Below are 14208 nucleotides of genomic sequence, written 5' to 3' on the forward strand. Positions count from 1 at the left end.
GAATAGGAAGGCTAGTGCAAATCTGGATTATTTTTGATGATTCAGTTGGCGGTTACTGGATATTCATATACCAAAAAAGATATCTAAATAAATGTAATATTTCAAGCTAGTCAATTTAGGAGGCTTATATGTGTGCTGCTTTTAGTCTTGCTGCTTATACAATAAACACTATGGAAATTCCTTTGGAAATGCCCTCAGGTAATATTAGAACAATAAGCATAATTTTTAACCCCAAACTTCTGGTTTTGCAATTTAGTCAGTCTTACTTTATGCAAACATTTTATTTAATTAACTAGAGTCCAAATTAATTTTTGATTATTTTCAGAAAAGACTTGTCATCATTTTTTTTTTTATATTTAGGACAGTGTGCACATGTATCATAACACATTCTTTGTGGGTAGTTTTTATGGCGCACTAACAGGTGGAGCGGGCCATTTTTGCTAATTTTTTGCGCAAATGGCAACGATAACTTTAGTTTACGTATTTATACGTTACCCGCATTCTACCGTTAGTCTATAAAAAACGTATAAATATGTGTCCTGCGCTCTACTACCAGTCAACATAAAACGTATAAGTAAAACATATAAATACGTTTCCCGCATACAATGTGTTAAGAGGAGCTCCACATTAATTTTTGGGAGGGATAATGATAGCATCATTAAATATCATAGTGGGTACATTGAAAAGGGCCAATTAGTCATGTGGGAGTTTGGATTTTTTTTAAAAAGAAAAATTGCTGCCAAGTATTATAACTAATCAAGAATGGTTCAGTTTATTATTTTAAATGAAGAGTATTTCTTTTTCAGTAATGTTTAAATAGGTTTTGGTTGTATAAAGTAATTTTATATTTGTACTTTTTAACAGGTTATTTTGTGTTTTCTTTTGGTTTGCCAGGCTGACTTGTCTCTGTATAATGAATTCAGATCTTGGAAGGATGAACCCACAATGGACAGAACATGTCCTTTTTTAGACAAAATCTATCAGGAAGATATCTTTCCATGTTTAACATTCTCCAAAAGTGAGGTAATTTTAAAAAAATTTAATAGAATGCATTAAGTATTCCTGTACCTTCTATTAAATCACATTAATATATTTTAATAACTCTTATATAAATAAGTTTTTATAAAATGTCATGTTTTACCATTTTTCCTATTTCATATCAGGACCATAATTTCTTGGCATTCAAGTGCTTTTCTTATTTGAGCAGAGGATCATTCACACTGCAGTGTGTGTTACATTGGAGTAAAGTATTAAATATGTGTTGGGGGTAGGGCTTATTCTTGATTCTCAATCCAGGCTTCAGTGTAAGGGAACTTCTACACTCTAAGATATTCGTTGAGTTTATTTGTACATGATAAAAATTATATTCAGTTTCTTCATCTTTGGGGAAAAATGCCTTCCTTGTCTATAGCATAGGGTTGTTAAGAAGATAAAATGAAGTGAATGAGGTAGATAGACAAACACTTTTTAAAAATATAAGGCCCTGTACACATGTAAGATCATAATTTTAACTTGTTTGGGGAAGGTGTATATGTAAATATCATGCCAATCAGTGTTTAAGATAGTTAATCCTAAAAGTCTTATATGTTAAGTCTTTAGAAGATTTAATGATAACATCACTTGTAAGGAGATGTTAAGATGAGCAGTAAAACACTTGATATGTAGACGTGTTATTCATTGTGGCTCTGTGCCTGGTTTTAGGTAGGCCATTCAGTATTAATAGTTTTGCCACACTGGAGTTTCATTGCCTGTTTCATCTGTTGTTTATTAGTTGCTACCATCTCCATCTGGGCATTTAATATTTGATGATTCTGTTAATTCTTTTGTAGACTCTTATACACATAAATGCATGTTCAGAAAATATATAGCTGTTATTAGTATATGTTGCTGTGTTATGAATGGCCAATATTAAAAATTGCATATATTTAGCAAAATAAAACATTACAATGTTCATTTTGAAGTTGCATTAACAGTAGATGTTAATTGTGAGGAAGGTTGAACAGAGATTGGAATTAACGCCTTTAATCCTCTTCCAGATAATGAGAAAAGTTATTTAGCTGTAACTGAATTGCCTTTCATAACAACGTTTGAATTGTATAAAAGAATTTAAACCAAGGTTACGTGGTTTCTTCCCCTTCTTCCCCCCCTCCTCCATTGTCTAAGGCCAAGCTAGAGGAACTTGGAGAAAGAATTTTAAAAATAAGTTGACTAGAATACAAATTTGAGATTTTTCTGTCAGCATAATGTCTAATACTTTTTTTTTTTTAAGTTGGCTTCAGCTGTTTTGGAGGCTGTGGAAAACAATACTCTAAGCATTGAACCGGTGGGATTACAACCTATTCGATTTGTGAAAGCTTCTGCAGTCGAATGTGGAGGACCAAAGTATGTTTTCAAAACCTTGTCTTGTGGAAGATACTGTTTTAAAATTTGTACGTGTTGTAGTTATTTAGTTTTTCTAGTTTTTTTTATATTTTTGATATTTATTTTATATATTTAAATGCCATTTAACAAAGAAAAATCAACCAAAAAAATGAGTTCGTGTGTCACCTCTGACACGTGTGTCATAAGTTCCCCATCACTGATCTAGACCAATGCCTGAGAGACGACTTGGGCCTGCCTCCCACCAGGAGCGGGGATCCGGACCATTTTGCTACGGGGCCTTCGGGGTGGCAAGAACGACTTCTCTCCAGTCGTGAGGAACATGCCCGAGGGAGAATGCTGGTCCCGGAGGAAGGAACCTCACACATCCCTCATTTATTTTTAGTCAGCAATGACAATGAGAGATTTCTAAAAAAGAAAAAAAGAGTTACAAGAAGTGATCTGCCTGTGTTCAGGAAGCTGGTAATTTTCCAGTGTCCCCAAATAGGTAGTATCCAGGTTCCGTAGCCAGGTTCTGTCTCTAGGATCTTCAGCCAGGTTCTCTCGCTAGGTTCTGTCTCTAGTTAATCCTAAAAGTCTCTAGGTTCTGTTGCCAGTTTCTGTCCCGGATCTTTTGCCATGTTCTGTCTCTAGGTTCTGTGTCTAGGTTCTTGTCCAGGTTCTGTGTAGGTTCTGTGTCTAGATTCTGTGTCTCTTGGTTCTGTCTTCTAAGTTCTGTAGCCAGTTTCTCCAGCCAAGTTCTGTCTAGGATCTCCAGCCAATTTCTGTAGCCGGGTTCTGTCCAGGATCTTTTGCCATGTTCTCTCCAGCGAAGTTCTTCTGTGTAGGTTCTGTGTCTAGGTTCTGTGTCTAGGTTCTGTCCAGGATCTTTTGCCATATTTTCTCTCTTCTAGGTTCTGTGTAGGTTCTGTGTAGTTTCTCCAGCCAAGTTCTGTAGCCAGGTTCTATCCAGAATCTTTTGCCATGTTCTCTGGCTAGGCTCTGTCTCTAGGTTCTGTTGCCAGGTTCTGTGTCTAGGTTCTGTGTGAGTTTTTCTAGTTTTAAATGTGGTTAAATGTCTTGGCAGTTTTCTATTTAGAGCCTGTGTCGCTCAAGCACAAATCTCAGACAGTGGGGGTTTAGCATTTCAAATTAGAATCAAAGAGGAGCCCTTTTAATTACAAAATTATACATATACTAGAGGCCTGGTGCATGGATTTCTGCACCAGTGGAGCCCCTCGGCCTGGCCTGCGGGGATTGGGCTGAAACCGGCAGTCTGACATCCCCTGAGGGGTCCTGGAGTGTGAGAGGGTGCTCTGCCAAGTTGCTGTCACTTGGTAGCTCCTGTGTTGAGCATCTGGCCCCTGGTGGTCAGTGCGCGTCATAGCTACTGGCCAGTCAACTGGTCGATTAAGCTTTTATATATATAGACTAGTGGCCTGATGCACGAAATTCGTCCACGGAGACGGGGATTCCCTCAGCCCAGTCTGCACCCTGATCTTGCCCCCAACTGTCCCTGCCTGCCTGATCACCCCTAACTGCCCTCCCCTGCTGGCCTGATCTCACCCCCAACTACCCTCCCCTGCCAGCCTGGTTTCCCCTAACTGCCCTCCCCTTGCAGGCCTAGTTGCCCCCAACAGCCCTCCCCTGCGGCTTCATCTCGCCCCAACTTCCCTCCCCTGCCAGCCTGACCTCATCCCCAATGGCCCTCCCCTGCAGGCCTGATCTCGCCCCCAACTACCCTCCTTTGCCGGCCAATTTGGTTCTGATTGGTCGGTTTCTATGCCAGTCAGCGTCAAAAGCTCTACCTCCCAGGCAGCCATTGGCTCCTCACAGTTCACCTAGATTTGGTTCTGATTGGTTGGTTTCTATGCCAGTCAGCGTCAAAAGCTCTACCTCCTAGGCAGCCATTGGCTCCTCACAGTTCCCCAGGATTTGGTTCTGATTGGTCGGTTTCTATGCCAGTCAGCATCTCTGGGCCTATCAATGAAGCCTGATCAGAAACGCGGGGCTGATCAGCACCCTTGGTGGAGGCCTGGAGAGAAATGGAGGCTGCTGGAGAGGAAGAGAGAGGCAAGTGCTGATCCAGCCCAGAGTGAAAGAGAGAGGCAAGTGCTGATCAACAGCTGCTACACAGGCTACGGATCAGACCCTGCTTCTCTCTTCAGCCTCTCTCCAGGCCTGATTTGCAGCCCCCTCAGCAGTCAGTGCTGGGTTGCCCAGCGCTGACTACAGGACTGACTTCCCGTTGGTTGAGCCTCCGGTCATGACGGACCCAGGTTTTTTATATATTAGGATGTTAGGGATCCAGGTAGACCAGGTGTTTGAAACTTTTTCTTTAAAACACATGTCATGACCCATTAGTTGATCATGAAGTCACTTTAGTGCAGGGGTGGGAATCTTTTTTCTGCCAAGAACCATCTGAATATTTATAACATCATTCGCTTAGTAAGATTTACTTAGTATAAATGTATGTCGCTATGGAAAAGGTCTTAGATTTACTGTATTTTGAGTCCTACCTGTGGTTGTCTTGGCAGTGCCACACCAAATGATTTCCTGGGCTTTATCTGGCCTGTGGGTCGGACATTCCCCACCCCTGCTTTAGTGGGTTATAAGTAGAATTTTTGTTTGTTATACATACAGGGTGTCCCCCCAAAATGTATACACACTTTGGTGAATGATTATAAAGTCAGTGTTTATTAACATACAGTTCATTTTCAAAATTTAAAAGAATCTATAGATGTGAATAATTTTTTTAAATCAATGCCCGTTTTCAAACTGATGACCATTCTGGTCCAAGCACCGCTAATATGTGAAGCAATGGAATCACAAACGCTAAGAATCATTTTGTTCAGTATTTGTGCACCCTCAAGTCATTGACTGTTGTCACTTTTGTATTGTAAACTTTGTCTTTTATGTGTCCCCATAAAAAAAATGTTTAGTGACACTTTAGGATAAATTTCTTTGTTCAAGGCTTAGTTAGGCTTCACCCATTATTTCAAATCAGTTAAACCTGAAAAGGAGTGAAAATTGAGTTATCAACTGTTTAAATGTGTATACATTTTTTAGGACATATTTGTATGTCCTCGGTTTCCGTGTAAAATATTTATTCCCTAGGGTTACCATCAAAATTAGTTTGGGAAGACAGCGGTTTAGACCAAGTCTTACCAAGCATGAAAACGACTTAATTAGCCCTCTCCTTTCATGCTGTCATAAAGGATTCTCACTTTGGTAAATAATCAGTTCTGTCTTCCACCCATGAGAGATTCTGCACTTATAAATCCTTAGAGGTTAGACTCCCGCATTTCACAGCAGGCCAGGCTTTTTTCATCCAGTCCGACGAGGAACAAAGACTGAAATGAACAGGACCTAGAACCTTTGGCACTGCTGTTTAAAAAGTGACTTGGAAAGATTATGAGGAAGCTGCTGAGTTGGGGGTTTGGAACTAGATTAATATAGGGGGCTGGAAAGGTGGTAGAAGGCAGTAATTGACTCTTGTCTGGGTCATTTTGAAGGTACAAGAGGAAAAAGCTGCTTGACATTCACCATAGGACTGGTTAAAGCCTACTGTGGGAGGTGTATGATTTATCCTGTTCCTCTTAATGCAAATTACAGTCTTACTAGGATCACATAGTGCTGGTAGCTGGGTAATCATTTATGGAGGGACTTAGTCATGCCTTCGCTTTGTGAGCTGCATATCCACCTAGAGTTGTGTCCTGTTCTACATTTCTCTCTGTACTACATCTGTAGCACTGTGGCCTCTGAAACTGGGGAGGGTATTTACGTTCTTAAATTCTATGCCTCCACAAATACTCAGGTGCTTGTGATCATTAAAGCGAGCAGTTTTGCCCTGACCTGTTTGGCTCACTGGATAGAGCATCGGCCTGCAGACTGAAGGGTCCCAGGTTTGAGTCTGGTCAAGGGCATGTACCTTGGTTGCGGGCACATCCCCAGCAGGAGGTGTGCAGAAGGCAGCTGATTGATGTTTCTCTCTCATCGATGTTTCCAACTCTCTATCCCTCTCCCTTCCTCTCTGTAAAAAATCAATAAAATATATATATATTTTTAAAAAGCGAGCAGTTTTGTGCTTTTAAGGTCTGTGTTATAACTTATTTTAAACATAGTATATAATAGTTTTTATTGTAAAATTTTAAATCCAGGCTTGCATAATATATCACACATGTGCAAATGACAAATGAGGATATCAGTTAAAGTGGATTTATATAGTATTTTAGTAAAATAGTTATGTAGATCAGGAAGCAGTTTACATAGTTAAGGATATTGTACTTGTGGGAATAGGGCCAGAAACCCATTTTTGTTCTTAGTGCATTTTGTGTGGGAAAACACTTGAAGGCAGATACTGTCCTCTTTTATGAAATGTGAAGTGTGGTCTTGGCCAGGGTTGTCATGGACAAGGTTATGAAGTGAATGGTAGGCACTATGGGAGTTTTGAGGAAGGCAGGTAGCCCAGTGGTGGTGATCAGGGGCTGTTCTTGGAGGGAGGGAGATTTGACCTGGGGTTTTGAAGCATAGATGGAATTTGGATAGGAAAAGAACAATACATGTGACTGAAAGCCTTGAATCAAGGAAATGGTGTGTTCAGAGGGTGGCGAGTGTATGGAGAGGAAAGATGTGACAAATCTAAAGAAAGAAAATTTAGGAGATGATAGTAGGGGATGGTCGAAGACAAAGGACTTAGAGATGACTGACTAGAAGAATGATGTGGTCTTTGGGGAATGAGTAGGAAGGGCTCTGCTTTGGGGACGGTGATAAGTCTGGGTTTAAACATGTGGACATCGCACGTGAAATGGCAAGCAAGGATTTGAAATCTTGGGACACAGCTGTTAACAGATACTGAAATAGTGTAGCAGCATATTAACAAAACATTGCAGTTGGAGGTCGGAAGACTAGGGATTGAATCCCAGCTCACATGAAAATATATTGGCTGTGATAGTTTACAAATGGCTTTACAAATGAGATAAGTTGAACACTTTATTTTAAAATTTGATATTTAAAATCACTGTAGCAGAGCCTTTCAAAATTAGACAAAATAGTAGTCAAATAGGTATATTCTCCTTCCAGAAGGATAGTGTATAAATTGATTTTTATCAGTTTGATGGTACTCTTTTTCTCTTGTGTAAATTACACTTTTTGAAGTTCCAAAGGCTTTCAACACTTGTGCCTTAAATTTCTTGATCTTCTATCCTCCCTGAGCTAATACTTTAGTGTTTTTAAAAAACATTTTTATAGATCATTAAAGGAATCCTATATAATAAAAAGCTAATATGAAAATTGACTGAACAGTGGAACGACCAGTCACTATGACACGCACTGACCACCAGAGGGAATCCGCTCAGTGCAGGAGCTGCCCCCTGGTGGACAGTGCACTCCCACGGGGGTAGCGCCGCTCAGCCAGAAGCCAGGCTCATGGCTGGCAAGTGCAGTGGCAATGGCTAACTGCCGGCTTAGGCCCAAACGCTCTCGGACTGCAAGAGGGCACAGGCCGGGCTGAGGGACACACACACCCCCCCGCCCCCAGTGCACAAATTTCGTGCATCGAGCCTCTAGTTTACTAATAAAGGAACAATGAGGCAAAATTTCTTTGAAAAGATAAAAATTATTTTGTGATTGGAATGGCCACCTCCCAAATTATTCTGTGTTAAATATACATTCTTCATGTGTTTTCTTATATGGAAACACATTTTTGTCATTTCTTATAAGTATAGCTGAAATTTAATGTTTATTTAATATATTTTTCTTTACTATTTAATTTGTAATGTCATATAAAATGCTGTTGGCCACTTTATTTTACTTAGAGCTACAGTAATTTTGCATTGATAGGGAGCGGTAGTTGTATTCAACCAAGCTCCTAACTTACTAGAGGGATATTTGAGCTGCTGCAAGTCCAGCTAGATAGACAAGTCAGCTTCATCCTGAGCAGTGGAGTGAGTGACAGGTGGTCTGTCACTTAACCAACAGCCAGAAACATGCTTGGTGCCAGGCACCTAAAGATGAATGTGATACAGTTCCTGCCCTCAAGAGGTTTACAGCCTGATTCCAGCCAAATTTAGGCTTTATTTCTGTAAATAGAAAGGATGTATGTCTAAATGTAATGCACCCTTTATGTAATTGTTCAGAGTCAGTGTTTTTGTATTCCTTTGTATTTCTCAGGTCTACCACAGGAAATGCATGTAAACAACCAAACACACCAAAAAGTACCTTATCTGGAAGCTACTGTCCTGAAAGCAATTAGTAACATGTTCTGAGACTTGAGTAATCATCATTAGGTGTTTTTCCAACTCAGACAGAAGTTGAAGTTCCGATGGAAAGCTGAGAGCTTCCTGTATCAGATTACTCCTATTTGCTTCAGGATAGGACATATATTTAAAACATTTAGTTTCTATTTCTAGGCCATGGTTAATTTAGGCTATTAAGCATATACTAGGATGTTAACCCCAAAAGGGGAGGGACTTGGTCTCTCTCATCTTGATAGCCCAGCATCTAGAACAGTGCCTGGTCCATAGTAGGTTCTCAAATTTTTGTTTTCTTCAGCTTGTACAAAGGTAGGGGCAAAACACCTTTAATTTTAAAAAACTAAAATGTATCATTCTTTTACAGAAAATGTGCTCTCACTGGCCAGAGTAAATCCTGTAAACACAGAATTAAATTAGGAGATTCAAGCAACTATTATTATATTTCTCCTTTTTGTAGATACAGGGTAAGTAATGTAATAATGAATTTTAATAAAGCTCACTGATATGAGACATTTGATATTTATGACATTTTCTCCTTTTGGCCTAGATCACGTCTGTGTGTAACTTTTTTACATACATTCGATATATTCAGCAGGGACTTGTGAAACAGCAGGATGGTAAGTTCTTTACTCATCTATAATAATAAAAGCATAAAATTCTAATTAGACCGACCAGCTGAATGACCTTCTGGACGTCATTCCGGACATCCTTCTGGATGAAGCTGTGGTGGGGGGGGCCAAGGCAGAGGTGGTTAGGGGCGATCATGCAGGCAGGTGAGCAGTTAGGGACGATCAGGCAGGCAGGCTAGTGGTTAGGGGCAATTAGACAGGCAGGTGAGCAGTTAGGAGCGATCAGGAAGGCAGGCAAGCAGTTAGGGGCAATCAGGCAGGCAGGCAGAGAGGTTAGGGGTGATCAGGCAGGCAAGTGAGCAGTTAGGGACATCAGGCAGGCAGGCAGAGTGGTTAGGGGCGATCAGGCAGGCAGGCAGGTGAGTGGTTAGGAGCCAGTGGTCCTGGATTCCAAGAGGGTGCAGGCTGGGCTGAGGGACACCCCCCCCCCAACCCGTGCACAAATTTCATGCACTGGGCCTCTAGTTATGAAATATTTATATAACAGTTCAGTAAAAAGTATAGGGCACAGTAGTGATGCTCAAATAAACTTTATTACTGGTATATTTATATTGAGTGTCTTATAGTTTTAATAAAATGTGTGGAGAATTTGGGAACAAATGTCTCTTTTAAAACATATTGTGTTTAATCCTTATATTTCCTTCATTTTACTCTAATTTTGAGTTTTAAAGCAGGCTCAGTTTTAACGCTTAAGAGGTATAGGAGTACAAAGCTCATTGAATTTATTCCATAAGAGAGAAAAATGAGCAAACTCTAGACGTGGTCAGATTTATTTTAATTGGTGAAAACCATGAGGAGCTAGCAATTTTGTCCTGTATTTTCACATTAATAAAGCAGTCATGAAGATAATTCTGAATGGAATAAAGATTGCTATGTTCTAAATGAGCAGAAACAGGCAGATGATCTATCCAGGAGAGCCACCTTCATGCAAGTGTTTTCATGTCTTTCATGGTTAATGATGGTTTTATAGCCCAGTGTCTTAAGTACCAGCATAAAAACAGATGCGCCTGACAGCTTTAAAGGAGCGCCTCATAGATACACATGATTGTCTTAGACCAGAAGTCACACACATGGCGAGGACAAGGCCATGCCAGTTTTGTATGTGAAGTTGTGGGAAATTTTTCCGTTTATGTATTTTTTAGACACTGAAAATATTTTTACACTTGAAAACTAATAAGCCTATTTTTATCAGGTAAACCAGTGAATCTTAATTCTCTGGAAAAATTAGTCATACCCATAATAACATAGTTTAGCATTTCTCAAGCTCTGGTATACTAAAACAGTTCATATTTAGTTAGAATCCCATATAATTAGATTTTAATGCCTAAAAAAATAAAGGTGAAACCTGTCTCTAATGTTAAATTTCCAAAGGCTGTGTAGCATAAAAATAGTCTTTAAGCTGTGCAATACTGTTTATGACTTTAATAAAATTGAAGTCTTTTTGAATCCTATTGGTGAATAATAGGACTTAAGCTGGAGAACAGATGATTTATGTTATGTTCAAGTGTCAAGCTTATTTTTTCTCCTTGTTAAAATGGGAAATATTTTTGTAGAAAAGGCTGAAAGATAATTTATTTTATGTAAATAGAAAGAATCATGAGCGATGGTGATAAAAGTAGTTTCTTCTCTGGTTTCCATCACTCTTCTACTTGACAGTATTTGATGCATGTCATATACTGTGTGGGTTGTAGTAAATAAATATTAATGTGAAAATCTGTTTATTGTCTGTGCCGGTGCCAGAAAGAATTTAGAGCAGTTAAAGCGAAAGCAGCATCTCTCAGCCCTTGTACTGTTAACATTTTGAACTGGGTAAGTCCTTGTTGTGGGGATGATCTTGTACATTGTAGGATGTTTAACAGTGTCCCCAGGCTTTACTCACTAGATGCCAGCAATGGAAAACTGCCAGTGTCTCCAGGCACTGCCAGATGAACCCCTGGGGACTGACTCTCCCCTGGTTGAGAACCACTGCTCTAATCAGTCTAATCTGATCATATGTCAGGTTTTATAGTCTGAAATATAGAGCCATCTTTTTGCTACTTACAGACGGGCTCACAAGAGTAGAGCTAATGGAAATTTACACATCACCCTCTACATTTGTTTTTATTTCTATTTGAGCCATATATAAAAATTTCCCTATTAGGCACAAAGAATGTTACTGAGTTCTCTGGACTGTCTTGTTTTCCTTTTCATTCTCTGTTAGTATTAATGAAAAGTGAAATGGCCAAGATGTAGCAAACTAGAGCAAGAAGATCTAGAAGTTAGATAACTCTCGCATAACTGAGCATTGAGTGTAATTACTTACGAAGGCAACAGCATTGCCATTTACTCAGGACAGTGAAATGTACACCTTTTGTTGGGCTAAAGTGTGGCAGTCACTGATACATCTAACAAATAGTGGTAGTAAACGACTGAGTACTGCTTATTTATTAATAAAATTGGGGTGCTCACAAGTATATGAAGAAGTTTGTGTGACGCAGTGATCAAATGTCTAAGCAATTAGGTATGTCATTAGGAAATGCCAACAGGCATTTGAGTTAATCTTAAATTTTCATTGAAATAAATTAAAAATAATTAAGATGGTATTTTATAATTTATGTGTCTCTCTCTTTTGTTTCATAGTTGACCACATGTTTTGGGAGGTTATGCAGTTGAGAAAAGAGATGTCACTGGCAAAGCTGGGATATTTCAAAGAGGAACTCTGACCCTCTGTCTGGGACCATGCACGAACCTCCCTGATACCTGGAAAATGGCTGAATATTTTCATGGTTACGTGATATTTATTTCCACGGTGTGGGCCCAGGACTTTTTCCCCCCCTTTGCAAATTACACCAAGAAGTACTGTGATTTCTTTTAAACTGGCCTGTGCTGTGTCTGCTTGTTCTTTAGTTGAACACACTATAATGAATTACAGGTGTCCTAGTGATTGTAATTTATAGTCACAAAAAAAGCTAAATAAATAAATACTAGATCAAATGTGTTTTTGCTTTCTCTTCTAGCTCTGACACAGCATGTGGGGCCAGTTGAATGTATTGAATTATAGTTTTCAAACTTCCCAGCAACCTGTGGGAAGCAAAGAAGAGGGCTGAGTGGACAGGATCAGCTTCTGTCTCCACTAAGATGATTTTGTTTTTACATATTGGAATTCAAAAAAATATTTTATTTAAAGAGACTTCTGTTTGAAAGTCACTGTTTTAATCATTCTGTTCTTTGAAATTTAAAGAATCCCTTTATTTATGGTGATTAATCCTATATAATAAAAGCCTAATATGCTAAGTGTCCGGTTGTCTGGTCAAAGTGTAATATGCTAATGATATGCTAAGGCCACTCAACCGCTCACTATGATGTATACTGACCACCAGGGGGCAGACAGTCGACCAACTGACCAGTTGCTATGACGTGCACTGACCACCAGGGGGCAGACACTCCAACTGGTAGGTTATCTTGCTGCTGGGGTCCAGCTGAGTAGGACTGAGACAGGCTGGACATGCCCTGGAGCCCTCCTGCAGTCCCTCCCCAGCTGGCCAACCTCCCACATCCCTCTCCGGCCCCAGTCGTGCACTGGTAGGTCCCTTGGCCTAGCCTGCACCCTCTCACAATCCAGGACCCTTAGGGGGATGTTGGAGAGCCAGTTTCAGCCTGACGACTGGTCGCTAGGATGCGCACTGACCACCAGGGGGCAGACGCTCAATGCAGGAGCTGCTCCCTGGTGGTCAGTGTGCTCCCACAGCGGGAGCGCCACTCAGCCAGAAGCTGGGCTGATGGCTGGTGAGTGCAGTGGCAGTGGCGGGAGCCTCTCCTGCCTCTGGGGCAGCGCTAAGGATGTCTGACTGCTGGCTTAGTTGGACATCCCCTGCGGGCTCCCAACTGTGAGAGGGTGCAGGCCGGGCTGAGAGACACCCCCCTCCGAATGCATGAATTCCATGCACCAGGCCTCTAGTTGAATAGATAGAGGACAGTCACATCTTATCCCAGAAATGCATTCTTGAACATCTTGATGTAATATATTCCTACTTTGTATATGTTAATCACTGTAAATGGTGTTGAAAGGATAGAAAGATAAATAAGGAGTTTGATGTGTGCACCAGGGACTTTGAAGGGAGCGTGGTTACAGAGTATACACTGTATATATGCAGAGTATACATTGGTCATAGAATCACTTGATCTCTAAGTTCCAAACAGTAAAACTGACATCGTATGGAGAAATTATTGATTAAAAGTATTTATAAAAGGAAACTGTTTCAGGGTAGAAATATAGTAAATATAGAAAAGCAAGAAGAAGAAATGACAAATCAATCTCCTCATCTAGAGAAAGCTACTGCTAATATTTTTGAAGAATAATGGCTTTTCAGCTTTCAAATATTTCTTACCTACATATACATGGTTCTGAAACTAGTAGTAGACTTTCTTACTTTAAAAAATTAAGTATTTTTCTATATATCTAACCACAGTAAGGTTTTGATTATAGGATGTTAATATCATTTAATTGTGTTTGTAGATAAGATTAATTTTTTTTCATATCAAAGTGCTGTGATGAGCATATTTTTGGGTTAATTTACTTCTTATAGATGCCTAGAAGTAAAAGTGTTGGGTCAAGCAAGGTATAGGAGTATTTTAAATTTTTTTTATCTGTATTGCCCAATTGCCCTCTAGAAAAGTTGAGTCAACTTATCTTCACAGCAGCACTGTGTGAGAGCTGGTATTCAGTGCTGTCTCAAAGGCTTAGTCAGCTTTACCTGTAGAGGTCTCAGTCACCAGGGTGGACTGGAGTCCACAGACAAAAGGACATTTGAGAATGATATAGTGAAACAATAATTACTGTGCCAGCTCAAGACTCTGAAATTGAACATGAAAAGAACTTTGACCCTAGAATTTTATGTCCTGATAAATAGGTATTCTAATGTAAGGGCATCATAAAAATGTTCTCAGACTTTCAGAACTGCAGAAGATTTTCCACACAAAAGATGGAA

General features: G+C 39.8%; 1 protein-coding gene across 5 annotated transcripts in view; it reads left to right on the forward strand.

The window, feature by feature from the left end:
• The window catches only part of RAB3IP (RAB3A interacting protein), a 57724-nt gene extending 45207 nt beyond the window's left edge, over positions 1-12517 (forward strand). For 2 of the 5 annotated variants that reach the window (XM_015566835.1, XM_006768149.2), the window contains exons 6-10: positions 895-1023; positions 2270-2382; positions 8977-9076; positions 9160-9229; positions 11861-12214. In XM_015566835.1, the coding sequence (XP_015422321.1) occupies positions 895-1023; positions 2270-2382; positions 8977-9076; positions 9160-9229; positions 11861-11943 (495 nt within the window). In that variant the 3' untranslated portion in view covers positions 11944-12214. Of the gene's footprint in view, positions 1-894; positions 1024-2269; positions 2383-8976; positions 9077-9159; positions 9230-11860 lie in introns of all 5 variants that reach the window. The other 3 variants (XR_001514630.1, XM_015566834.1, XM_006768148.2) reach the window with 3 other exon arrangements.
• The last annotated feature ends 1691 nt before the right edge of the window (positions 12518-14208 follow it).

This window comes from Myotis davidii, unplaced genomic scaffold, assembly GCF_000327345.1.
Source record: "Myotis davidii unplaced genomic scaffold, ASM32734v1 scaffold582, whole genome shotgun sequence".
Classification (NCBI taxonomy): Eukaryota; Metazoa; Chordata; class Mammalia; order Chiroptera; family Vespertilionidae; genus Myotis; species Myotis davidii.